We start from the raw sequence: 26,889 nt of genomic DNA on the forward strand, positions 1-26,889 counted from the left end.
CTAATAAAAAAGCTGAATAATTAGGCAGAGGAGAGATAGATGGGGCTTGAAAAGCAGGGAATAAGTAGAAGGAGGGATGTAGGGTCAAGGGAAAAGAAAATAAGAATGAGGGAGAGAAGAGTAGGAGAATACCCAGGGCCAGGCAAGACACGGAGTAGGACATACGAATGAAGGAGAGGTAAGAAGCCCAGAAGTAAACACAGATGAATAGAAACAGGTTAATAAGTTTATGACGAGCTAGAGGGACAGCACCAGACAAGGCCAAGCACTCATAAGTAATAAGGTTCTTTGTTGTGATTTGAGAGCTCATAGGGTGGCCAAAAGAAAGTATGTTGTGCATAGAGTTTGCTCACTGTGGCTCCTACTAGCTGAATCTAGGAAAATTTGAATCTCAAAATACATGCTGATATTGAATAGAATGAGAGTTCATTGGTTCATACTGACATAAAGAAATTAATTACTTGAAAAACAACTGTAGGAGGGACACGTAGAAAATGGCTACTGTAGCAGAGACAAAGTTAATGAAGTGCCTCTGAGAGACAACACAAGCCAACAGATGCTGAGATGCACAAAAGTATCTTTCAAATTACTAATGACAAAGTGAAAAGCGCTCACGGGACAAGCAATACCACCCTCACTGAGTGATGGACACTAACGACACTCTCGGGCGTCAGCGCACAGCCCTGGGAAGACTGCTGTGCCTCGTTTACTTCCACAGCCGAGGGTTCAGGATGGGATGAGGGTAGAGCACAGAGAGCAGTAATGACAAGCATGGCACGGGTGGTGTAACTGGTATCTATCTGAAGACAGGAAAGGACGTTCTTTCTAACTCTCTGCCACTGTTTGAAATTATATCCAACGAAAAAGTAACAAAGAAAACCCAACAAACAGACTCACCTTTCTTCATTATTCAGTATGCTCAGGACAGGATCTACAGACAGCACACCATATAACTCAAGAACGTCATTGACTTTGAAGCAGTCCCAGTCTTCATAGACCTGACAACAACACAAAATCAGGTTAACACTGAATGACATAACCAGGTACTTGCCAGTGAGACAGCAAAGTCAGCAAGCACGTGAACAGCCACACTCCCGCAGAGGCCGGCAGTCAGGCAAAAGCTAAACCAGAGCCAGGTATGTCCACAGAGCCTTCCTGGCTGGTCTAATAGTGACCTTGGACTCAAGAGCATCCTCAGGCCTCTGCCTCCCAAGTGTGGGAATTGATGTTTTAAAGCACTACAAACAGTTTAGTTTGATTTTGCATCAGGGTCATGTTATTGTAGCTCATGCTAGCCTTGAGTTCTTGATCTTCCTCATCTCAGCTTCTAGAATGGCAGGACTGGCATGTGATGCAACACCCTTTATTTTAAATACAAGTGAGAAGTGGATTTTGAAAGGTAAATAACAGAATGACATAGAAGGAAGTAGATACTAATTTAAAAGGCGGGTCCACTTTTGAATATGACTTTATCCCTTTGGTTTGTGAACAGGGGCGCTGCCTAGCTAGCATCCACGTCAGTTTGACAGAGTTCGGCAGTGAGGAAGGACCTCAGTTGAGAAAATGCCTCCACAAGACTGGGCTATGGGCAGCCTGCAAGGCATGTTTCTTTATTAGTGTTAGATATGGAAGGATCCAGCCTATTGTGGGTGGGGCTGTCCCCTGGGCTCGTGGTTTCTGGATTCTATAAGAAAGCAGGGTGAGCAAGCCTGTTCCTCATGGAGCAAGCCAGTAAACTGTACTTCCCCTCCATGGCCTCTTCATCAGCTCCTGCCTCCAGGTTTCTGCCCTATTTAAGCTCCTGTCCTCGACTTCCTTTGATGATGAACTAATATAGAAGAGTAGGCTAAATAGACCCATTCCTCCGTAACTTGCTTTTGGTCTTGTGTTTTCATCATGGCCACGTAAGCCTGACTAAGACACAAGGTCTCACTATGTAGCTCAGAATGGGTTGAATTCTCCACCTTTCTTTCCTCTAATTCCCGGAGCACTGGGATTACATGCATATGCCACCACACCAGATTCCCACTGGCCAGTTTCTTTAAGAATGTTGTGGCAGCCAAATAAGGAGCCCCAAGATGGACAACAGCACAATCTCTGAATGCTGAGTACACGACCTCACATGGAAAGAAACCTGCAGTTGTACTCAAGGACCCTGAGGTGGTGATAGCCTGGAGTGGGCTCAGTGTCAAAGAGACAACCTTTTCTGATGGAAATGTGACTACAAAAGAATGGTCAGATAGACACAGTGTTGCTGTCTTAAAGATGGAGAAGTCACAAGTCAAGGAATGCAGGCAGCCTCTCGAAGCTGGACCAAGGAAAAGACACAGCAAACCAGATCCTGTCCCCTCTCCATCCCTCTAGAGCCTCCAGAGGACAGCACAGCCTGTAGACATGCTGAGGCTTTTCTAATGCCCTCTCCATCCCTCTAGAGCCTCCAGAGGACAGCACAGCCTGTAGACATGCTGAGGCTTTTCTAATGCCTCATTTCTGAGGTAGAAGCATCTGTGGAAAGAACTAAGAAAGGCTGTACCTTAACGAGGCAGGCAGGACCCTTCTCTCCTGGCAGGGGGAAGTTCAGATCGAATGGGGAAGAGAGGTTCAAGGAGTTCAACTGCTGCCCAGTGGAAGCTTCAGTTTCTAAGCGTTTTGGCTCTCCGCACCAGTGAAGACCACCGAGGCCCCCTAGACTCAAACAGCATTGCATGCGGTCACTTCTAAGCCCAAAGAAAAGAACATTCTAAAAGTGCTTTTCATGTTGACATAAATCATGTTTATGAGTTGAAAAGGCTCATGTCAAGTTTTAATAACATTATTTGATTTAGACCAGAACAAAGATAGACACATAAAATATTTCATTGCTTTCTTACTGTGAAATAGCAACAAATACTTCATCAAACATATTGGAAGGATTTTGTTTCTTTTCCTTTTTTTGAGACAGGGTCTCACTATGTAGTACAGGCTGGCACTGAACTCGAGGCCTTCCTCCTGTCTTAGTCGCGTTAGTGTTAGGATTTCAGATCAAGCTATGATGCCCAACTCAGGTCAGTACTTTTACAAGTTCATTTCATTCCACCCGCTATGACACTTATGAACCACATGCACGACCAGGACAACATGACAACCCTAGGGGGCAGTAGTGGCACACACACCTTGGTGGTGACCAACAGCTCTAATCGGACCTAAGACCCTCTCTGGAAACAAGAAGACCAAGCCTGGTACTGGAATCCTAGTTAACTACTCAGTGCTAGTGAAGTTATAGCTCCTGAAGGAGAAGCTACAACCACTGATTTACTAAAGCAGCACTAATCCGTACTAACAACCTATAAGAAGATATCCTCACACCCGCAGACACGTGTAGTCTCACTCTTCCTCAAGGAGACTTCTTGTAACAGATGAAGACCACTACAGAAAACCACAACCAATCAAAATGCAGTTGTGGAGGCCAATGCCAATGGACGCATCTAACAAAACAACTCCTGCACCCAAGGCTCAGGGAACACTCTAGAAGAGGTGGCAGAAAAGTTTTAAGAGCCAGAGGATCGGGGACTTTGCAGTGACACTGTGTCTTCTAATAACATCAGAAACTACACCTGTAAACTCTCGCCAATATGACTACATAAATGTGAGCTGAACAAGGAGGACACCAATGAGCACACTAAATTGCATGGGATAAAAGCCCAGAGGACTGAGCCGGGCGGTGGTGGCGCACGCCTTTAATCCCAGCACTCGGATCTCTGTGAGTTCGAGACCAGCCTGGTCTACAAGAGCTAGCTCCAGGACAGGCTCTACTGCAGGGAAACCCTGTCTCGAAAAACCAAAAAAAAAAAAAAAAAAAAAAAAAAAAAAAGCCCAGAGGACTTCAATCCCACACAAAGAACTACATACAACTGAGTAAAACTGGGAACAGAGAGCTGGCCCTCACCAGGGAAGAGCACACAAATTGGTTATCTAGTGCCAAATAGTCATCCCTGAAAACATACATACGATCAACATTGTATATATCCAACAGGTTGTATTTAGGAAGACATATGTATATATAAGCACATAAATGCACAAAATACCAGCTGAGGAAAATGAGGCCATGAATTTGAAGGAGAACGGGGACGGGTATAAGAGTAGGTTTGGAGGGAGGAAAAGGGAGAAATGTATTTAAAATACAATCTTAACCAGGCATTGTAACACAGCCTTTAATCCTGGCACACTGGAGGCAAAGGTGTAAGGATCTCTGAGTCTGAGGCCAGCCTCCTCTACACAGTGAGCTCCAAGACAGCCAGTGCCGCACAGTAAGACCCTGCCTCAAAAAAACAAAACAAAACAAAAAAAAAAAAAAAAAAAACTTAAGGGCTGGAGAGATGGCTCAGAGGTTAAGAGCATTGCCTGCTCTTCCAAAGGTCCTGAGTTCAATTCCCAGCAACCACATGGTGGTTGACAACCATATATAATGGGGTGTGGTGCCCTCTTTTGGCCTGCAGGTGTAAACACAGAATATTGTATATATAATAAATAAATAAATATTTAAAAAAAACTTAAAAATAAGCAATAAAATAAAATATACTTTTTTTTTTTAAATAAAAAGTTAATCTCTAGCTGGGTGGTGGTGGCACACACCTTTAATCCCAGCACTCAGATCTCTATGAGTTCGAGGCCAGCCTGGTCTACAAGAGCTAGTTCCAGGACAGGCTCCAAAAGCTACAGAGAAACCCTGTCTCGAAAAAAACAAAACAAAACAAAACCAAAAAAAAAAAAAAAAAAGTTAATCTCAGGGTCTAGAAACAGTTCCAGGGCTAGAACAGTGGCTTCTCTTGCAGAGGACCTGGCTATCAGTCATCCCCTATCTCCAGTTCCGGGACCCCTAACCTCTGAGAGCATTCACATGATACACAGACAGGCATGCAGGCAAAAGATCACAAACAAAATATTAACTTCAATATTTTCATTTCACAGAAATCTGTCTGCCTCTGGCATATGCCTTCTGCCACCTGGCTTTTGTTGATCTTTTTTTTTTGGGGGGGGGCAGAAATATCAAGGGAAAAAGTGTGAAACTGCAGGATGAATTTGTAGTTCAATTTTTCTTAAGTATAGCTAATTCTTTTATCTCTGAGACTGAGGCCAGCCTGGACTACAGAGTGAGTTCCAGGACAGCCAGAGCTACACAGAGAAACCCTGTCTAGAAAAACAACACAACACCTTCCCACCCACCTACCCCCAATAAAAAAATTAGGCAGATTTCTGTGAGTTTGAGAGTTCAAGATCAGCCTGGTCTACAGAGTTAGTTCCACAAATTTATAGCCAGGGCTGTTACACAGAGAAACCCTATCCTGAAAAACAAAACAAACAATATCAACAACAAAAATCAACAGAAATACTGTAGTTCCAAAAGGAAAGCGAGAAAGGATGGTTTCAGCTAAGTCACTTGTAGGATAGAGCATACACCATGCTTTCTATTGTTCAAGAATCGGGATAACAATTACGAGACAGTAAAAGATCTCCTTCATTCAACCACTTGAAAGTAAAAGCATCCAGCAGAGCTTCCAAGAGGAAACTCATTGTAATAATGCTCAAAAGTGGCTAGGGATGGAAACAGGGGCCTTATACGTTAAGGGCAAAGTTCTACTCCCGAGCGTCACTCCGACCAACACCATCCCACGATGATGAGGTGAAAGGAGGGTTCTCACACCACACAGCTCCCAGATAGAGAACTATGTCAGAGGACAAGCCTGAAAGCGAACTTTGACGTCAGGAGGAAGGTGAAAGCACACATTACCTGCTTGCCTGGCACCTGCATGTTGGTCTTTCTGTTTGTTGGGCTGTAGGTCCATATCTTCATCATCCTCATAACTCCTCTTGTGCCGACTGGGAGTATAGGAAGTCGAGGGACTGACTCGAGCTTGGTTTGCATTGACATAGGCGTTAAATAAAAGGTTAAGAAGACAATAATCTTGAACCAGATTATCCTAAATTATGTAAATTACACGGTTCTAAAACATCACCAATTTGACAATTCAGTTAAAGGAAGTACTTTTTTAAAAAAATTATTTATTTTTCTTTTGAGTGGTTTGTCTAAAAATTATGTTTGTAAACCACATACATATATTGTTCTTAGAGGTCAGAAGAGGATGTCAGATTCCCTGGACCTGGAATTACAAGCCATTCTGAGCAGCTATTGGATACTGGAAACCAAACCCAGGTCTGCAAGAGCAGCCATTGTTCTTAATAGCTGAGTCAACTCTCAGATCCTAAAACACTTCTGAAAGGAGGCTAGACAGTTTGGGTTATGAAATAAGAGGTTTTTCTCTATGCTGCACATCCTCTTGGTAAAAACAACAAAACTGGACAACACAGATAAAGTATCTGTCCTCAGGCAGTGGACAACAATGAACCTAAGGTCATAATCCTTGATTAGGAGACACAACCCAAGGAAAAACTCCATATCATTCTGGCTGCAGGAGGACCTTCCAAACTGTAGCAAAGATGAGTGGCAGTCTATCTTTTGCTGGATGGAGAAAACAAAGCCCAGAGTTCAGAGTTACAGAAGCAGCAGAAATTTACAAAAGAGTATCCAGAGGAACAGCTGTAGACACAAGACCCAGGAATTCTGATCTTTAGCCGAGCACCAAGCTGCAGATTCTAACTCAAGCTTTTCATTCCTGAAGGTCTAGCAGAGCACTCAAAGGGAGACTGTGCACGCAAGCACCACACATGGACCTGCAGAGCATCGCAGGCAGCTAAGAGCTTGGCACAGCCTGTGTGGTCGTTTAGGGGCTATGTCTGTGGAACCAGAGGAACTCTGTTACCCATCTTGATCAATTTCTACACCACTCCTCGACAAGAAAAAATGCTATCTATCCAGCATACAAACTGCCAAAGCCAAAGTCAACCCTTTTGAAGGCAGGAAACTCAAAGCACTACCACAATGTTTGCTTTCTAGCAGATAATAAAACAGTAGTTAAGCAGATAAAGAGGAAAATCAGACCTGCTATCAGATTTTTAAATCAATGCAAACAAACCCAGAGATAACAGAATTAGCGGGCAGGGATTTAACCGAAAGGTAACTCGCTGTGTTACAGGGCAGAGCTGGAGTGCAGCTCAGCTGACAGAATGTTGCCCAGCAGGAATATAAAGCCCTGAGTTACTCCCTGCCGCTCCTAGGTGGTGCCTGTCTGGAATCCCAGCTCTCTAGGGCTAGAATGACCAGAAATTAATGCCATCCTTGGAGATAAGGCAAATTCAAGCCCAGGCTAGGTGACCTGAAGTGCTATCTCAAAAACAAAAAGTAGAGCCGGGTGGTGGTGGTTCACGTCTTTAATCCCAGCACTGGGGGAGGGGAGGAGGGCGTGCGGGATCTCTGTGAGTTCAAGGCCAGCCTGATCTACAGGGTAACTGCCAGGAAAAAAAAAAAAAAGAGATGATGAGCAAACAGATGAGGAATATTCACAGAGAAAGAGAAACGTTGAAATAAGCAGAAGAAAATAAGATCTGAAAATAAATGATGTGAGCCAGGCGATGGTGGCGCACGCCTTTAATCCCAGCACTTGGAGGCAGAGGCAGGTGGATCTCTTTGAGTTCGAGACCAGCCTGGTCTACAAGAGCTAGTTCCAGGACAGGCTCCAAGAGAAACTCTGTCTCGAAAAACCAAAAAATAAAAGATGTGAAACAAGGGGGAAAAAAAAAACAACAAAAACTCAAACTACTTCTATTGACCCTGCCCCCACCCAAACCCCTCAGAAACACACACAGACACAAGTGATTGCTTATAAACCAGGGATGGAGAAAAAAATTCAGTGACCATGAACTCGGGTTAACATTAACAATTCAACTAAAGCAAAACGAGGGGGGATATATCAAATAATAAAACAAAACAATAACTGGGGTGTGCTCTGTGGAGGAATGTTTTGCCTACTTCGAAGGAACTGGGCTCGACTTCTAGCAACGGGATAAAACACAAAAAAAGCACAAATGAAAAGATGGCTGTCAAAAGAAAAGATAGAATAGTCTTATAATATGTGATGGACATTCCCCAAAGGGGCTGGAAGAGAGCTCAGCCAGTAAAGTGCTTGCCTCCCCAGAGCTCACAATAACAAACAAACTCCAGCTGGGCACACACAGCCGCCCATACAGTCTAGTCTGTGTTTCATGTACTGAGATTAGAAAAGAAAAAAATATTTGAAGAAATGACTAAAATTGTTGCTGAAAAATATCCACAAACTGGAAAGTTCAACAAAATCCAACTAAGAGAAGTATATGTCTCCCCCCAAAAAGAGCAGGGGAACCCCAAACTCCCAAACCAAAAACTCCACACCCAGGCACAACATAGTTAAAAGGCTAAAAATAGAAAGAATATTTTAGAAGCAGCGAAAAGAGGCAAAAGACATACTATATAAGAGGAATAAGAATGATAGCCAACCGTTCATCAAAAAAGAATGAAGGCTAAGAGATAACAGCTCTGTACCATTAACACACTAGTGAAGTGTGTCAATCAAGACTTTTACATGTAGTGAAAATCTTCAAAGTGAAGGTGAAAAGAGTTGAACTTTCATGAAGGAATTCACCACCCTCAGCCCTGTTTTAAAGAAGGAGGCGGGGGGGGGGGGGAGGGCAGAATCTAAGGGCAATAATTTCACACACACAAAGAACAAAGAGAAACAGATAGTGAATATATTGTTCACAAGTAGAGATGATGTAGTTTTTTTCTCAGTTTATATAGAAGACAAGCAACTGTACTGGTAAACAAACCAGGGGGCCAGAGTTAACAGTACGAACACCTATTGCCGTTTTTGCAGAAGGCCACAATTCAGTTCCTTGTGTTCACATTGACTATGACTCACAAACCACCTGTAACTCCAGCTCTAGGGTAGCCAATGCCCTCTCCTAAATGTAACTTCAGAAATAAATAAGCAAACTGATTAATCGATTAATTTACAACAAGATGGAGAGGAGGCTCGGTAGTTAAGAGTACTGACGGCTCTTTGTGGAGGGCCGTGGCTCCACTGCCAGCACCCGTATGATGGAGAAGGTTACTTTCATTGGTTAATTAATAAAAAAAACTGCTTGGCCACAATAGGACAGAAAATAGGTAGGCGGAGGTAAACAGAACAGAATGCTGGGTAGAAGGCAGTGAGGCAGACGCTTCAGGCAGTCGCCAGAGTGAGTCGCCATGCCTCTCCTCTCCGAGATGGACGCAGGTTAAGATCTCCCCTGGTAAGCGACCACCTCGTGGTGCTACATGGATTACTAAATATGGGTTAAAGAAAGATGTGAGAATTAGCCAATAAGAGGCTACAGATAATGGGCCAGGCAGTGTTTAAAAGAATACAGTTTCTGAGCCGGGCGGTGGTGGCGCAGGCCTATTCTTGCTCCTTCCTAAATCAACAGGGTATGCTTCAGATATGGAAGAGGTAATTGCCCTGTTTGTTCTCTGTATCATGTTAAAGCAGTCTATTGCCTTCTTCCCTCCCCTTTTTGAATTGGGGTATATGAGCATATGGAAAATAAACGCAGGCAAATTCAGTATTCACTGAATTGCCCTCCCGATTCTATCCTATGTCTCTGTATTTCTTTACTATCTCTGCTCTTTCTGTCTGTCATTTTCTTTCTCTTTCCTTTCCTCCCTTCTTTTCTGATTTTTCAAGACGGGGTTTCTCTGTGTAGCTTGGAGCCTGCTCTGGAACTCGCTCTGTAGGCCAGGCTGGCCTCAGACCACAGAGATTCGCCTACCTTTGCCTCCCGCATGCTAGGACTAAAGTGTGCACTACCGACATTTCTAATCTGTATGCCTCTACCTTGTAATGGGTGAAATGTGTGAACCCCTTCAAGGCTGGACCTTATTACCCCTCTAGCCTCTGAAGCAAAAGGCAAGTCCATGGTGCACAGACACATGAAAGCAATAAAAAAAACCATACACATAAACAAATAAATACCCATTAACATAGGCTCTATAGCTTATATACAATGAAATACACGATGACAGTAACACAAAGAACGGGAGGGAAATCACAGAATGACACTGTGAAGACAGGCAAAGAGATCACAAGGAAGATTAGAAACCAAATGCTGATTAGACAGGGATCTATTGCTCTAATATTAGAGAGGAAATTTTTATTTTTATTTTTATTTTTATTCTGCCAATACCAGAGAATCTGAAATCAATAACTGTTTGGCTTAGAAGCCAGAAAACCAAACTCTGGAGGTCAGGGACAGAGGTTTACCTAGCATGCAAAAGGGGCTAGGTTCAACCCTCAGTTCTGTAAAAAGAGAAAAAAAGAAAAGCTAAACACAAAGGAAAGGGTAGGAGTCAGAGGAGCAAAAATGAGAGGACATTTGACAAACTCCTGCAACACAGATCAGGGAAGAGAAATAAAGTAACAGCACTGAGGAATGAAAGAGCCTAGAACTAGAGACCCATGGGCACTAGAGGAGACAGGGAGGGCTATGCAAGGTTAAGGGGGAAAGTCTGGCCAGGCTTGGAGGCAATAGGATGTAATCCCAGCCACTGGAGGAGAATCAGGAGCTGAAGGCCAGCACCTGAGCTGTGTAAGACCTTGCCTCAAAACATGAGCACCACTAAAACAAACAGAACAAACCATACCCCAAAACCCAACCCGTTTTTACTAAATGACTGAAACATATCAAGATACCGTTTACTGGGGCTGGAGACTCGGCTCAACTGGCTAAGAACTCACTGCTGCTCTTGCAGAGGACCAGGTTCTCTTCCCAGCTGGCCACCCTAACTCCAGTTCAAAGGATGTAAAATTCTCTTTCGGCTTCCTCCTGGGCTGCTGTGAGTGTGTAGTGCACATAAACTTCATTTAGGAAACAACAAACAAACACCTTTAAAAACTATAAAATAATCTTTAAGAATGAGAATGCATTCTAATTTGATTGTACCCTTCGCTTGTTATCATAATATTTAAGTACCTATAAATCTACCTCAACCTATTTTAATAGTGTTTCACTATTGGGATATGCCAGAATTTAGGCATTTCTCTGTAATAAATACTTAAATTTATGTCTTATTAGGACATATGTTGTATATAAACACTTTTTTTCTTCCTACACTAATGTCACCCAGGGTAAAAGGATTACAAATCTATAATCTGAACTTACCCTTTAAATTAAGAAAAAAAAATTAAGAATCACTCATCAAATAGTAAGGTTCAGATAAAGGATATCTCTTTGACCCATGAAGATTCTCCAGGCACTGGGACACAGTAGAAGGTCTGTCTTTCTGCCGTGGTAGATCGTGGAGAGTTTAAGTCAAGCTCCTGTTGAGGCTGTGATATACAGAAAGCATTTTTAAAGTTTTGTTAAGAAATATGTATTTTTATATTATAAAATCAAAATAAATGTTGTTATCTCAAGTTAATGTAATTAACAAGCAATTAATTTCAAACTCTGACTGGCATGAAGTTGTGGTCCCCTGCCTCAGACTCCCAAGTACCGGACGAGTAGTAAAGCAGATGCTGCTACCACACCCCACATGCTTCCAAAATTACCCCTCTTTGCTTTCTTTCTTTTCTTTGCTTTTTCTTTCTTTCTTTCTTTCTTTCTTTCTTTCTGTCCTTTCTTTTCTTTCCTCTTTCTTTCTTCTTTCCTCTCTTCTTTCTCCTCTTTCCTCCCTCTCTTTTCTTCTGTTCTTTCTTTCGTCTTCCCGTTCCTTTCTTTTCTTGGTGCGGGGGGCTGTCACTCGGTAGCTTGTGTTTGTTTAATCTGCTGGCCTTGTCTGTCACCCCTTGGGGTACCCTATCCCTTTAAGAGACAAGCTCTGCCCACATCCCAGCCGCCCCCCTCCTTTCTCTAAGATCATCACCCACCTCCTCTCTTCAACACTCCTCCCTTCCTCTCTCCCTCACTCCCCACCTTCCTCTTGGAGAGGCAGCTTCTGACTCTCTCTTCTCCTCCCCCCCTTCCCCATTCCTAACCCATTAAATAAACTCTATACCCAAGCTCTCTGTGCATGGCCTATCTATTTGTGCATGCCCCTCATGGACTGGCCTGGGGTCCCACCTCTTCTAAATGATAACCAGTGTTGGGACTCTAATATTTGGCAATTCTCCTGCATCAGCCTCCCACAGTCAGGGATTACAGAAGTGTAGTCACTACATCAAGCTTTCCAACATCCACTTTTACTACATTCATTCACCTATTTACTGCGTATTGTGGCAGGGGACACGTGTGTGCCATGGTTATACACAGAAGTGAGAGGGACAACCTGCAGGAGTCCAGCAAGTGGGTTTCAGAGCCTGACTCAGGGCCATCAGGATTGACAGCAATTGCTCTCACCCACGAGTCATCCTCACCAGCCCTCATAGTACCAATTTTAAAAACAAGACCAAGGGAAATCTTTCAAACACAATAGCCCAAAAAATGCCTTCCTCAAAGCCGTGATACACAGTACCGCAGTTATGAAATTAAATCCTTCTAAAGATAACGCATGAGTTCGGTGGGTAAGAGGTCCTTGCTTAATGTGTATGATGCCCTGGTTTGATGCCCAGCATACTGAGCCTCCCAAATGACAAAGTGCTCAATAATCTCTCTCTATAGGAACCATCCAGTTCGGGCCTCTGCCAGCAAAATTTAGTAAATACTCATTCTAGTTACCTCTGAAATGGATTTAAAATTCAGACCTTACTCCCCAGGGAAGGCACTCTATTTAAATAATACTTAGAAAGCTGTGAGTTTTCCTTAATAAATCTGCCTTGTTCTGCTAAAAAAAAAAAAAAAAGAAACAGCCTTAAGATGGAAAACCAGTCCCTTGTGACAGCAAGTTTGAAACTGAGATAAGACACAAAATGGGTTTTTAAAAAAGCAAATAAATTGGGCCATGGTAACACACGCCTTTAGTCCCAGCACCCGGGAGGCAGAGTCAGGTGGATCTCTGTGAATCTGAAGTCAGCCTGGTCTACAAATAAGTTCCAGGAGAGCCAGGGCTACGCAGAGAAACTCTCTTGAAAACCTACCCCTCTCCAAACAGGCACATAAACCAACCAGTTCGCCACACTGTTTTCATCACACATGTATCACATATTTTATTTATATTTAAGTTAGAAATTGTTTTTATGTTTTTGAAACAAGGTCTTATGTACCCCAGGCTGACCTCAAACTCACTATGTACTGAGGGTGACCTTGAGTTTCTGATCCACTTCCTGGGTGCTGGGGACTGAACCCAGTGCTTTCAGCATGTTAGGCAAGCATTTTATTTTCTCAGTTATATTCTTCACCTTCAAACTAAATTTTTTGCTTTTCTTTTTCTCTCTCTAGGGGCAAGGTCCCTATCATCAGAATGGGCTTTCTCATTTAAGAATTTTTTTTGGGGGGGAGGGGAGGCAGATACACAAACTAAGTCTGTGGCAATGTCATGCCAAGATTAGTGACTTGTCAATTTATGCTACTATACCCTGAGGAGGGAACCTTAAATAGTAATATAATCATCCTTAAGGAAGCATCGATGAAGTCAATCCACTAACTTGGCATCACATTTGTCTTATGGAAAAGACACAACAAACACAGCCTGAAGTTCATCATGTGTGAGATCAAGAAAATTCATCTCTGACTGAGTCCACGACTCTGAGTCACTGTCCGAAGCTACCGCAGTTTCCCAGTAAGAGCTGGGGTTCTGTCCCTGCGCCCATTAACCAGAGCACTGACTCAGCCAGATCAGCTCTTCAGAAGTGTACTAATACTTGTAAACACAGCTATAATTAGTGTTAGCCATCAATTCCTGGGAGATCTGAGAAAATAAAAAGTAAAAAGCTCCCCGCAAAACTGATGGAACAAGATTCTGGATCCATAAAACAGAAAGCTAGATCCCAAAAAGTAACAGCAAAGGCCTCAGTTTTCCTACCGACCAGTGTTCTTAACCCTTGCCTGGAATTCTTATTTTCTTCCCGTCAACAACTGCAAATCAGGGCATGTGCTTAAACAGAATACATGAAAAAAACACAAAGCAAACGACAGGAGACATTATTAGCTATCTGGTTTATTTAGCTACACTAATGGTCTCTTTTACTGTTAAAATAAAAGTTAGCTTTCACAGCTCCAGCTGAGTCAAAATGAACTTCAGCCGACTCCGCACAGCCACATGACACCCTTCCCTGTATATGGAGGAGCGCTTTCATTACTTCTTTCTATCAATGAAAGGTTTGTTTTAAAACCTGTATCTAGAGTCAAGTGTGTTAGTAACACCTGCAGACCCAACACCTGGGAGGTAAAAGCAGAAGAATACAAGTTCCAGGCAGGCCAGCCATGCTACACAGTGAGATCCTCACACAAAACGGTGTATTTTTAAGGTTGGGGGGTACTGCTCAACTTACCAAAAGTGTATGCTTTACTTTAGTAAGGCCTATGCTTCTTTAATTTGACACTCGCTAACCCCCAAAACCCCACAACCTTACCCTAGAAAACAGGGTGAGACTTACTCGTATCTATAAGGGAGTGACAAGATGGTTCAGCGGTCTAGCATTTTCTGTCCAGCCTAATTACCTGAGTTAGAGCCTATATGAATACCTCTGATCTTCTGCCCCAACAAAATTAAATAGATAGATAAATAAATACAACAGAACCCACAAACATTTAATTATATCTAATCAAGAAAGTGTTAAGTCTAAGTTCATCTTTCCCTTTCGTTTAAAGAAACGTTAAGAGCACTGACTGCTCTTCCAGAGGTCCTGAGTTCAATTCCCAGCAACCACATGCCCACCTATAATGAGATCTGGTGCCCTCTTCTGGCCTACAGGCAGGATACTGTATGTATAAACAAACAAACAAATAAATAAACCTTTAAAAGAAAAAGAAACAATCATACATCGTGCTTTTAGTCACAAATATTGGGGGAAAATCTCACCATTTACAATCTTGCTAGGAATCTTTAAAGACAAGTAAGAAATTATGTCAGAAAACTCTTTTTAAAAATTTAATTATTTATTTCTTATGTATAAAATATTGTCTGCGTGTATGCCTGAAGGTCAGAAGAGGGCACCAGACCTCATTACAGATGGTTGTGAGCCACCATGTGGTTGCTGGGAATTGAACTCAGGACCTTTGGAAGAGCAGGCAATGCTCTTAACCACTGAGCCATCTCTCCAGCCCCCCAGAAAACTCTTAAAGACAAAAAGAAAATTCTGTCTGATTTTTTAAGAACTCATTCACATACAAAACAACAACATTAAAGACAAACCAAAGAAAAATAAATTCTCTTTTTAGGTGAAAAAAATCATGCTAAAAAAAGTTCAAATATCATAAAAGATACATACCCCACATTCTGCTATATCCCTGTATTTTCCAAAATGAAGAACCTTTGACCAAAACAAACAAAAAGTATTATATATAGATAGATATACATATATACACACATATACACACACACACACATAATATTACAAATTATAAACAGAAAATCTCAAGAAAGCAACACATACCCGTGCTTTTGTGTTCTGGTTAACCGTCTCATAAACGCCCATGTAAAACTCAGGGTCAAACATATCCTGAATCATGCAACGAAACTTGACAAAGCTATTAGGCTTCAAATAATGAAGGGGAACTTCATTCAATGACGGTACCTTCAAAGAAAACAAACAAGGAAGTCAGCAAAGTTGTCATCTGTAACTGTTAAGCGCACACACATTCAAAATCTAGCCCTGTTCCTGTGGTAACACTTGACCATACGGGATGCTTTTCCTTCCAAAAGCAACATAGCATGTGCACCCTCCCAGTCTGCCTTCTTTATGTTCTGTCTCTTCTTTTCCTTCTTTTGAGACAGACTTCTTTTTGTAGCTCAGAATGGTCTGAAAATCACTAATAGCAGAGGCTAGCCCCTTCTGTGTCTCCCAAGGCCCCAGATTACAAACATCCCCTACTACAAAGGACTCCTGATCCTTTCAATCAACAGAAAGGCATGCACCTTATGAGTCCTCTGAACATTAGCAACATGCCAATTCTTCTAGGAGGGAACAGAAACATAGGTGACAGCTACTAGAACCAGCTCACCAGGAAGAAGCATTTACTGTCACCTAGAGGCACAACACAAGCATCAGCGCAAAGCCTTCCAATGAGGATGTACTGGGCACAGGAGCAGCGCTCACTAAACCACTTCTCCTCACACTGGGGTGGGGGTGGGGGTTCTATTCTGCTGAGAGAAACTATAGCCAGCCAGCTCACCCATTTAGGAGCATTATTTTCCTTCAGCTTTTCCTTGAAGTACTCTATAACTTTCTTCTCCCAGTCAGGATTAACTCCATTTTGGGCTGAAAGAGAAATATGATCATCAAAGCACAACAAAGACCGAGAGATTATGTTCAAGTCAGTACCATGTAAGCCTAATAGTTCATACAAGTGCAACTGGGACATCCACAGGCAGCCAAGGAGCTTCCCTGCTGGACTCTGGGTACCACAAACGCAGGCTGCTGGCCCCATGGCTCTCCAGCATTAACAACTGAGAGCCAACACTTGTGGAATATGTGGTTCACCTAGACCAGCACAAGCTACAGTAGATAAACATTCAGCTCAAACTATTTTTATTTATGGTAATACACCCTGAACTGGAAAATGGTGAGTTTTCTTAAATCACACTTATTTACTTAGTGTGTGTATGTGCACGCACACATGCATGGAGGCCAGAGAACAATTTGCCAGAGTTGGTTTTCTGAGGATCTAACTAAGGGAATCTGGCAATAATTGAAGCTTTAACCTACATAAACAGTATAAAGAATACCTATATCGGGGGGATGGAGAGATGGCTCAGCAGATACGAGCACTGACTGTTCTTCCAGAGGACCCTAAGTTCAATTCCCAGCACCCACATGGCAGCTCACAACTGTCCTGTAACTCCAGTTCCTGGGGATCTGACACCCTCACAACCAATGCACATAAAATAAATTTAAATAAATTATTAAAAAAAGAACACCTATCTTTGCTCTGCCTGTCTTATCATTTGTTTGATTATCACAAGTCTTTCTAACCCATTTAAGTTGCATGCATTATGTACACTTGCCTTCTAATATTTCAGTGTGTTTCTTCAGATTATCGTAGTTTAAACAGCTGTAATAATACTTTAAAATACTTTTTAAAAGATGTATTTTTAAATTATGTGTATATGTGTAGGTATGTACTTGAGCACAGGTGCCTGAAGAGGCCATAAGAGGAATCATATCTCCTTGACATAGAATTACAATCAGCTGTGAGTTACCTAAGTAAGAGTTGGGAACTAAATCTGGATCCTCTGCAGGAGCAGTAGGTGCTCTAAACCACTGAAACATCTCTGCAGGCCCTGATACAACCAACCATGTATGTCGCAATGTCAGTTAATACTTTCCTCGTGCTGGGTGATAGGAGCGCCAGAATTTAATCCCAGCACTTGGGAGGTAAAGGCAGGTGGATCTCAGTAAATCCAAGGTCTGCCTCTGTCTCCCAAGGGCTGGGACTAAAGATCCACACCACCACCGTTCAACCATTTGAGGAGGCAAATGCACAGAAAGCATGACTAAAATAAAATGCGATCATCATGCTAAAACCTAAAGTTCTATGTCACCAAAACACTAGGAAACTAAGCTTTTGCCGGATCTTCCAAGAAGCCAGGAGAAAAGCACAGACAAATCTCCAACCAACCAGTTTGAACTGGCCTGGCGTTCAGTTTCTCTCATCGTATTCATTTTTCTCTGTAAAGATTTATTTCTTATGAGCAGCCAGTGCTCTTAACTACTGAGCCATCTCTCCAGCCCCTCATTGTATTCTTTATACCAGTGGCCTTAGGCCTCCGAACACTAATCAGTTTTTTCTCAGCTGTCCAGTCCTGCTGCCCACCTGCCAAGGGAAGTACCTTGGAAACGAACAATCTATTTCCCCTTTATTTCTGCTTTCTTTAGGCTTCCTATAAAATTCAACAAATTCTTCTCCTCAGCCTATCAAAATCTTAACTATCTAATGGAATATAAAGTGTTGCCCAATCCTAGAATTCTAAATATAACAACAAAACAAAAATTAAGTTAATCAATAAACTAAAGTTGTACTTTTGTCTTTTGACACCAGTAACCATACCATACTAAGTTATGTTGGGTTGCCTGACTCTAGAAATCAAAAATAAGGCCAAATAAGGGCTATGGATGTAGGTCCGCGGTCTAGCTCCCAATCCTAGAGAAGCGGGGGTGTGAATGACACGGCTGTGACCTCAGCACTTGGGAGGCGGCAGCAGGAGGGTCCTCAGCTATATAGTGGGTATAAACAAGGCCTGCCTGAACTACTTGAGCCAGTATCAAATGAAATAAGAACAGGAAAAAAAAGAAAAAAACCTTGAAAATTGTAATTCTGCCCTTCAGCACCTATTGTACAGCCATGTAAGTGATGGTTTAGCCTTCTAGCAGTGCTAAGAGGCAGAATGTCTGTTGTTGTCTAGCAGGGGGGCTCGTCACCCAAAGTGGCAGCCATTTCTCCACTCCACATACAGTATCTCTTCAGCTCTTACATGAGTAAGCCATCTGCAGGAGCGGCTTACAGGTGGTGAAAAGACCAAACAGTTATCGACAGGATACAACTAACTCCCCTAGCGCACATGTCTGGCAAGCCTTTTTATTTACCACATGGTTGCTCTAAGTAGATGCCAAATAAGAGGAATTTGTTTCTAATTGTGATGGAGCTGAGTCTGTCAGAAACACAAAAACCTTGCTTTCGCAGTTTCCAAACATTTTCCCCTTAACTGGGCTACACTTGAGGACTGTAGTTCAATCCCCGGGGCTTACAGGATGGAGGGAGAGAAGTGAATTCCCCAGGTTGTCTTCTGACCTCCACACGTGCACCACCATTTACACACACATACAATTCAATTAGAAATGAAGAACACACAACTTGAGTGTCCTACTCCAGGTTTGTTCTTAGATCTATGACCAGCTGAGTTAATTTCTAGGTAAAGTATGAGGTTTAGGTTGAGATTTCTATTTTTGCGTATAGTTTCAGTTTTGCGTCAAAGAATATCCTTACACCTGGTGGGCACATGCCTTTAATCCCAGCACTCAGGAGGAGGAGGTAGGCTGCTGGGGATAATCTTTTGTAAATGGTGTGCAGATGTGTCTCTGCCCTTCCTCATTGCTTAAGGTACCTTCTGACTGGTTTAATAACGAGCTAGGCAGGAGAGGATAAACAGGACTTCCGGGGACAGATAGGAACCCTAGAAAGAAATCTGGTGGGAGGGTGGGGAGATTTGCTAGCTAGACGCAGAGAAGCTGGATGTAAGTACTGAGCCATGTGGAAGAACGTAGATTAATATAAATGGCCTAATTTAAGTTTTAAGAGCTAGCTGCGAACAAGCATATTTTAAGGCCAAGCTTTCATCATAATTGATAAAAAGTCTCTGTCGATATTTGGGAGTTGGCGGTCCAAAGAAAGCTCGACTCCAGTAGGCGCATCTCTATGAGCTCAAGGCCAGCCTGGTCTAAAAAGCAAGTTTCTAGACAATCAAAGCTATACAAACAAACCCTATCTCCAAAAAAAAATTTCTTTATTCATTGGATTACCCTGTGTTCCTTAGGGAAGGAAGGAAGGAAGGAAGGAAGGAAGGAAGGAAGGACGGACGGACGGACGGACACAGAGATAGATCCTAAAAACATTTTGCTAAAGGGAGACTTAAGCAGACAAACAGGATGGTTCCACTTAACATGGGAACTAGCCCAGGCCAGTTCCTAAAGACAGACAGCACAGTGGAGACTAGTGAGACGCTGGAGGGAGGGAAAGGTAGCTGGATTGTCTGTGACTATGGTACACAGAATGCCCCGGCAGTGCTTACTCCCCATATCTGAAGTCCAAAACCAGCAACCCTGAAACAAAGAAATTATCAAGGAGGGCAACTGAGGACGGATGTGTGACAAACTAGCTAGGTAACAGGTGGAGGAGGTGGCTGAGTTCCAGTCCAGCCCAGACTACAGATATAACCTGTGTCAAAAAGTCAGAATGATAGCAAAATGGCACAATTTGTTGGTTTTAAAGGCTGAAGAGGCCCAAGCCATTTTAACATAGGCAGACTCTTATGGGACAGGTGATGTGCTTGTGCATTCATGTGTGTATGCACATGTGTGCACATATGTGTAAGGGACAAATGACAACCCAGAGAGTTATTTGTCAAGCAGGCACTGTCCACTATTTTTTGGATAGAGTCTCTCACTGGCCTGAAACTTGCCAAGTAGGTAGGCTGGCTAGCCAGCAAACCACAGAGATTTGCCTCACTCCACTTCACCTCCCCAGTGTGGAAACTAAGGACGTGCACTCTAAGCCCCGCTTTTATACGGGAGCTCTGGGGATTGAACTCAGGTCATCATGCTTGTGAGCCAAGCATTTTCCCAACTGAGTGTTTCCCTGTCTCGTAGCCAGACTCAGAAAGGGGCCGGGTGGTGGGGCACATCTTTAATCCCAGCACCCAGGAGGCAGAGGCAGGTGGGTCCCTGTGAGTTCTAGATCCACTTGCCTCTGCCTCCCAGGTGCTGGGGTTAAGGGTTGAAGCTTTCTTTTTAAACACACATACAGCAATGTCTCTGATTGTGCTTAGAAAACGAAAATAATTTTAAGTTTCATAGAAACTTCTTTTTGATCTGTTGACTGTTTATGTTTTACAAGTCTGAATTTTTCTGTCATCTTTCTGATTTCCAATCCTCTTCCTGCAGAACACACACCATGATTTCCCTTCATAACTCAGAATGATTTATTTTGGCCAAAGTCGCATGTGCGCTTGGACAGTGCCTGTTCTGGGACTGGGAGGTGAGCACACTAAATGAGCTGCTTGGTGGATGGGCACTCTCAGACCTTCAGGAGCTCTACGAATTTTCCAGCTACTATAAGCAGCAGCAAACTCTTCAGCTGTGGCTACATTTCCACACCCATCAGCTCGCCGGCATCTGTGTGAGCTCTGAAGCTTTGCTGATGGTACACATATAGTCTTATCTTCTTGGTGAACAGACCCACCGTGAAGCTGTCTCTCATTCTCATCTAAGTCAGCTTTGAAAACTATTTTAAAGGGAGGCTCCCGGGCGGCACACGCCTTTACCTTCCAAAGGCAGAGGTAGGGAGAGCCCTGGGAGTTCTGGGCCAGCCTGGTCTACAGAGTGAGTTCCAGGACAGTCAGGGCTGTTGTACAGAGAAACCCTGCCGAGGTGAGCAAGCGAGTGTGTGTGTGTGTGTGTGTGTGTGTGTGTGTTTAGAGGACAACTTTCAAGGGTCAATTCTCTCCTAAGTGGGTCCTAGGAATTAAACTCAGGTCATCAGGGATGGCAGCCAGCACCTTTATCCACTGAGCAAGCTTGCTGGCCAAAAGACCATTCCCTTTTTCTTTTCATTTTAAAGAGAAAGGATCTCAGTGTACAGACCTAGCAGGCTGTAACTCGCTCTATAGACCAGGCTGGCCTTAAACTCGGAGATCCACCTGTCTCTGCTTTCCAGATGCTGGGGTTAAAATTGTTCACCAGTACACTTGACTTTTTCTATTTTTAAATTTTATTACAATGTTGGGTGGTGGAGGCACACACCTTTAATCCCAGCACTTGAACACTTGGGAGGCAGGCAGGTAAATCTCTGTGAGTTTGGGGACCGCCTGGTCTACAAGAGCTAGTTCCAGGACAGGCTCCAAAGCTACAGAAAAACCCTGCTCGAAAAACCACACACACACACACACACACACACACACACACACACAATTTAATTAAAATATACTGAGTAATGGTGATGAACACTTTTATATACCTGTAATTGAAGCATTAGGCAGACAGGAGGATCAAGTTCAAGATCATTCTTGGCTATTAACAAGTTCAAGGCAAGCTTGCATTATGTGACAACTAGTCCCCAAAAAGAAAAAAAAATGGAAAACAAAAAAAGCCCAAGTATAGTGCTGGCAAAAGGACAGATCAATGAAACAAAATAAATAGCCTAAGCCAGGCGGTGGTGGCGCACACCTTTAATCCCAGCACTTGGGAGGCAGAGGCAGGCGGATCTCTGAGTTCGAGGCCAGCCTGGTCTACAAGAGCTAGTTCCAGGACAGGCTCTAGAAACTACAGGGAAACTCTGTCTCGAAAAACCAAAAAAAAATAAATAAATAAATAGATCACAGAACTAAACAAACAAAAAAACTGTAACATTATAAAACTCGTAAAGTATCACACGAAAGAAAACCTAGATAGACAAAAATTTGGCTAAAACTGTTCAAATAAGACAACAAAGACACACTCCACAAAAGAAAATAAGGATAAGACAGACTTACTACTTTTCTCTTCTATGAAGGAAACTGTCAAAAAAAAGAGACATGTATCCATGTATGTGCGTGCACTTTCGTGCACATGTGTACACACATACACAGATTGAGAGTAAGCACTATAGAGTAGTGGTTATACAGAACACCAACCACATTACATGCAGATGAGAAAGTGTCCAAACTGTTCCGTAAAAAGAACAAGTCCCGGGATGCAGATCAGCAAAGAACGCTTTGCCTTGGCAGCCGGAGCTGTGAAGAGCAGCAGTTTTCATTCACTGCTGTGCTGCTACAGTAGACAGCCTGGAGTCTGGCACTTGGCTAATGCATTCCTATCACTCTACCCCAGCGATGCAGAGAAACTGTGGACTTTGGATGGCACCATGTTAATGGAGGCTTTATATACATATATTTGGGGCAGGGCCTTGTATGCCCCAAATCACAGGACAAGTTTTTAAATAACTATTCATTTTATTTATATGTAGCTGTGGTGCCTGAATGTATGTGTAGCACTGTGAGGGCTGGCAGAGGTCAGAAGAGGGCATTCGCGTTCATGGAACTGGAGTCGTGGTTACTATGTGGTTACTGGGAATCTAATCCGGGTCCAGAGGACAACTCTAGAATTCATTCTGTCCTTCCACCTTTAGACTGGGTTCCAGGGATGGAATTCAAGCCATTCATTTAGCATAGTGAGCATTTTCCTGGCCCAATGAGAATTTCTTCATTATGACAAATACACTTCTCTTTGGAAATGTTACCATTTGGAGGAAGGGAAGGTCTTCCACAAAAATCTTCTACCTTTCATATCTCCTGTGAACTTAAAACAGTTCTAAATAAATTCCTCAAAATCATATACAAATAACAAAAACTAGAATGGATGGAAGCAGTCGTAAATGGCTGTAAAATCAAGTACTGGTTAGAATAATGGTTATAAGCAATAACAGCAAAGGCTTAGCTGCCCCTCCCCTAGAATGCTAGAGATGGAATCCAGGGTCTCAAACGCTCCACTAAGTTGCAGTCCTCAATCTCCACCCTCTCTCACCCAACCTATTTATTTAGAGTCTCACTGTGTTGCCCAGGCTGGCCTTGAAATTAGCATTCTTACTGCTTCCATCTTGAGGGTTGGGATTCCAGGTTATATGTGTATGAACCCAGAGGATAACAGGTGTCATTTTTTGAGATGGGGGTTTTGCTGACCCAGGCTAAGACCTGAATTCAAATCACAAGCACACACAAAAAAGTTGGGTATGGCCATGGGAGCCTACAACCCTAACACGAGGAGTGGAGACATGTAGGGTCAGGAACTGGCGAGTCAGCCCCTACAGCCAAAGCTGGAAGCTTTGGGTCTGGTACAAGACCCTGCTTCAAGAGAATACATCCCCAGGGTTTTATCTTGAGACAGATTTTCATTGGTTGCCCAGGCAGGCCTTATATCACCAGGTCAAACATACACACCTAAATTTCAAATTTTATGTGAATTATATCTGAATGAAAATGTTTTGCCACCCCCAAAACACTAGAAAGCAAGAACAGTTGAAAGTTTCCAGCTCAACCTGGGCCAGGCTTGGTACTACAAATCTTTAATCCCAGCACTTGGTAGGCAGAGGCAAGTATATGGACCTCTTGTGAGTTTGAGGACTGCCTGGTCTACATAGCAAGTGAAACCCTGTTTTTTAAAAAAAAAAAATCAAATGATAAAAGGAGTTTTACTCAACAGGAGAACATAACTTACTTAACAGGTCTGTATTGGCCTTTTAAGCACATGATTTTATTAGAACTTAAATATGCATTTTGCCATGGTTGCTCAATTCACTCCTTTGAGACTCTCCCCGCTGTTAAGGCAGGCCTCGAGAGATGTGACTATCCCACAGAACTCTTACAGCCATCAGAGCTGTCAGTAATCATGAGGTAACAGTTGACTCTCTGCTGGGCCAAGAAGAGAGAAAATCTAGAATTGGGGACAAAGGTAGGTGTGGGCTGGAACTGAGAACAAGTGAATCTGTGGGCTATGGAGAAGAAAAACAGCAAGTTAAAACAAAACTGAGCGTCCTTGAGAGAGCTGCCTGAACTTCCTCTTCCTAAACCTAGGACCTGACTCTGCTCAGTTCCTCAAAACACCCAGGTCCCTTCCCACGGCCTTGGGGCTCTAGCCTTACCACTATTAGTGTTTAGTGCCACCGAGAACAGAGTGGCAGAGACGGTGAGACTGTGAACAAGATCAGACTAGCTCTCACTGGGTCTCGGCACTGCTTGGAACGCTTGAAAGGACCAGTGACCCGACAAACTTCCCCTCCTTTACAGGCTTGCCAGCCTTGAACACCAGACTCAACCAAGACACCACGCCAGCCACCGTGTGGCCTCTGAGATGGCTCTGTGAGCAAGACCTCGCTCGCTGCTCGCTGTCGAGCTGTTCGCTGTCAAGCCTGAGGGCCTAGTCCAAACACTGGAGCCACATGGGACAGAAAGAACTAACCCCAAAAGCTGTATTCTGGTCTTCACATGCATGTGTGTACACACAGTCTTCCCTCCTCCCTCCCCAAGAAGTTATGGATAGGAGGTGGCACATGCCTTTAGTCCCAGCTACTTAGAAGCTGAAGGAGTTGGATGCCAGTCTGACAAGATCTGGCCTCAAAGTAAATGAATGGTTAATAATCCAAATATTTAATACAGGGGAAGAGTGGTCAGGCATGGTGATACATGCCTCCCAGCACATGGAAGCAGAAACATCACTGGTTAGAGTGAGCTGGAGGCCAACCTGAGCTCCACAAACAGTGTCTAAAAAAAAAAAAAAAAAAAAACTGAGGAAAGCTAGAGTAAAAAAATGTTTCCTAGCACCCACAGAGAAAGACTCACAACTGCCTGTAACTTTTGCTATCCAAGGGCATGGACATATATCCTTAGAGAAATATACAAGTAGATATAAAAAACACCTCAGAAGGCATGTAGATAAAAGCCAGAAGTGATGGTGCATGCTTAGAATCCCAGAGGTAGGAAGGCTCAAGACCAGCCTGGGTTAGGTAGTGGGTACCAGAGAAGGAAAAGGTGAATAGATCACATACTAATGTAATAATATACCACGTTCAACAAAAGTTTGGGTGTAGGGGGGGTATGCTTATAACCTCCGCACTGAGGCTGAAGCGGAAGGATGGGGCTGGGGCTACCTAAAGAAAATAAAACTCAAGGGGAGAAGTCTCTAGAAGCAACTCAAAGCCACTGGTTCCAGTACAGCAGAGAAGCTATACTAGAAACAAGAAAGGAGGCTGTCGGGCTGGAGAGATGGCTCAGTGGTTAAGAGCACTGCCTGGTCTTCCAAAGGTCCTGAGTTCAATTCCCAGCAACCACATGGTGGCTCACAACCATCTGTAATGAGGTCTGGTGCCCTCTTCTGGCCTGTGGCCTGCAGGCATACACGCAGACAGAATATTGTATACATAATAAATAAATAGTAAATATTTAAAAAAAAAAAAAAAGAAAGAAAGGAGGCTGTCGCAGATCCTGGGCTATGACAACACTGTTGAAGATGAAGATTTCTGGACAGGGTCAAGAGATATTTAGTAAATCTAAAGCTGATACAATACACTGACCAAAGCTGGGTGTGGTTGCACAAGAAATATTTAATAATTAAAGGTGATACTGGGTGTGGAGGCACATGCCAGTAATACCAGCATTTAGGTGGTGAGACAGATGAGATGAAGTCTAAGGTCAGCCTGAGCTACACACTGAGTTCAAGGCTAGCCTGGACTCCACAGCAAGATCCCACCTACAAGCACAGGATGCGGCTAGGGAGATGGCCCTGGAGTTAAGATGGAGAACTGCTCTTTCAGAGGACCTGAACTTGGTTCCCAAACACTCATGTTGGGAGCCCACAACAGCCTGTAACTCCAGTAGTGTGTTTTGCATGTGGGGGGAGGGGTTCCAATACCTCTGGCTTCTAGGGGCAACTCCACTCACAGGCACAGATCCACACACTAGCACACAGACAGTTAAAAACATGTCTGAGATTCTACAGCTCTGCTGCCTCTTACAGTCTCTACCCACAAGAAGCTAATAAGCATTTAAAACGTAGTTAGTAACAACAAGGAATTTAACCTTTAATTTTGTGTAATTTTAACTAATTTAAATAAGTGGCTGCTGTATCAGACAACAGTTCTGGATTAGTCACCTAACTTAAAATATATGACAGGATAATAAATTTGCTTAACAATATACACCAGGAACATTCAGAATGCCGAAATAAATTCCCTAAAATGGGAAGATGTTTAAGACACACTAAGAAACACATTTTTTGGCTGGGTGGTGTGGATGCCTGTAATCCTAGCACTTGGAAGGCAGAGGCATATTGATCTAAGAGAGTTCGAGGCCAGCCGGACACTACAGAGCTAGTGCCAGGACAGCAAGGACTTTTATACAGAGAAACCCTGTCCCCCCCAAACCAAAAATAAATAAATATGAAAACATCTATCAAGACAACATAAACATCACATCTTTCAATTTTAAGAAGCTCTAGAACAGGGTATAATGGCCCACAACTGTAGTCCCACAGTTTGGAGACAGGAGAATGACAAGTTAGAACCCTGGGCTACAAAGAGAGACACTATCTCAAAAAGCCAAGGACTAGATGTGACAGTCATAGAGGATTTGTCTAGCACGTGTGAATTTCTGGGGTTCTGTATCTA

At 43.1% G+C, this 26,889-nt stretch overlaps 1 protein-coding gene across 2 annotated transcripts in view; it reads right to left on the reverse strand.

Annotated features, from left to right (window-relative positions):
• Window positions 1–26,889, reverse strand: part of LOC119822025 (minichromosome maintenance complex binding protein) — a 50,550-nt gene that overhangs the window by 20,448 nt on the left and 3,213 nt on the right. For both annotated transcript variants that reach the window (XM_038341115.1, XM_038341106.1), the window contains exons 2-8: window positions 16,156–16,241; window positions 15,417–15,557; window positions 15,252–15,293; window positions 11,172–11,273; window positions 5,768–5,912; window positions 2,534–2,685; window positions 898–998 (exon numbers count right to left, since the gene is read on the reverse strand). In XM_038341115.1, coding sequence (XP_038197043.1) covers window positions 898–998; window positions 2,534–2,685; window positions 5,768–5,912; window positions 11,172–11,273; window positions 15,252–15,293; window positions 15,417–15,557; window positions 16,156–16,241 — 769 coding nt within the window. The remainder of the gene's footprint in view (window positions 1–897; window positions 999–2,533; window positions 2,686–5,767; window positions 5,913–11,171; window positions 11,274–15,251; window positions 15,294–15,416; window positions 15,558–16,155; window positions 16,242–26,889) is intronic.

This window comes from Arvicola amphibius, chromosome 1 (genome assembly GCF_903992535.2).
Source record: "Arvicola amphibius chromosome 1, mArvAmp1.2, whole genome shotgun sequence".
NCBI classification, from domain to species: domain Eukaryota; kingdom Metazoa; phylum Chordata; class Mammalia; order Rodentia; family Cricetidae; genus Arvicola; species Arvicola amphibius.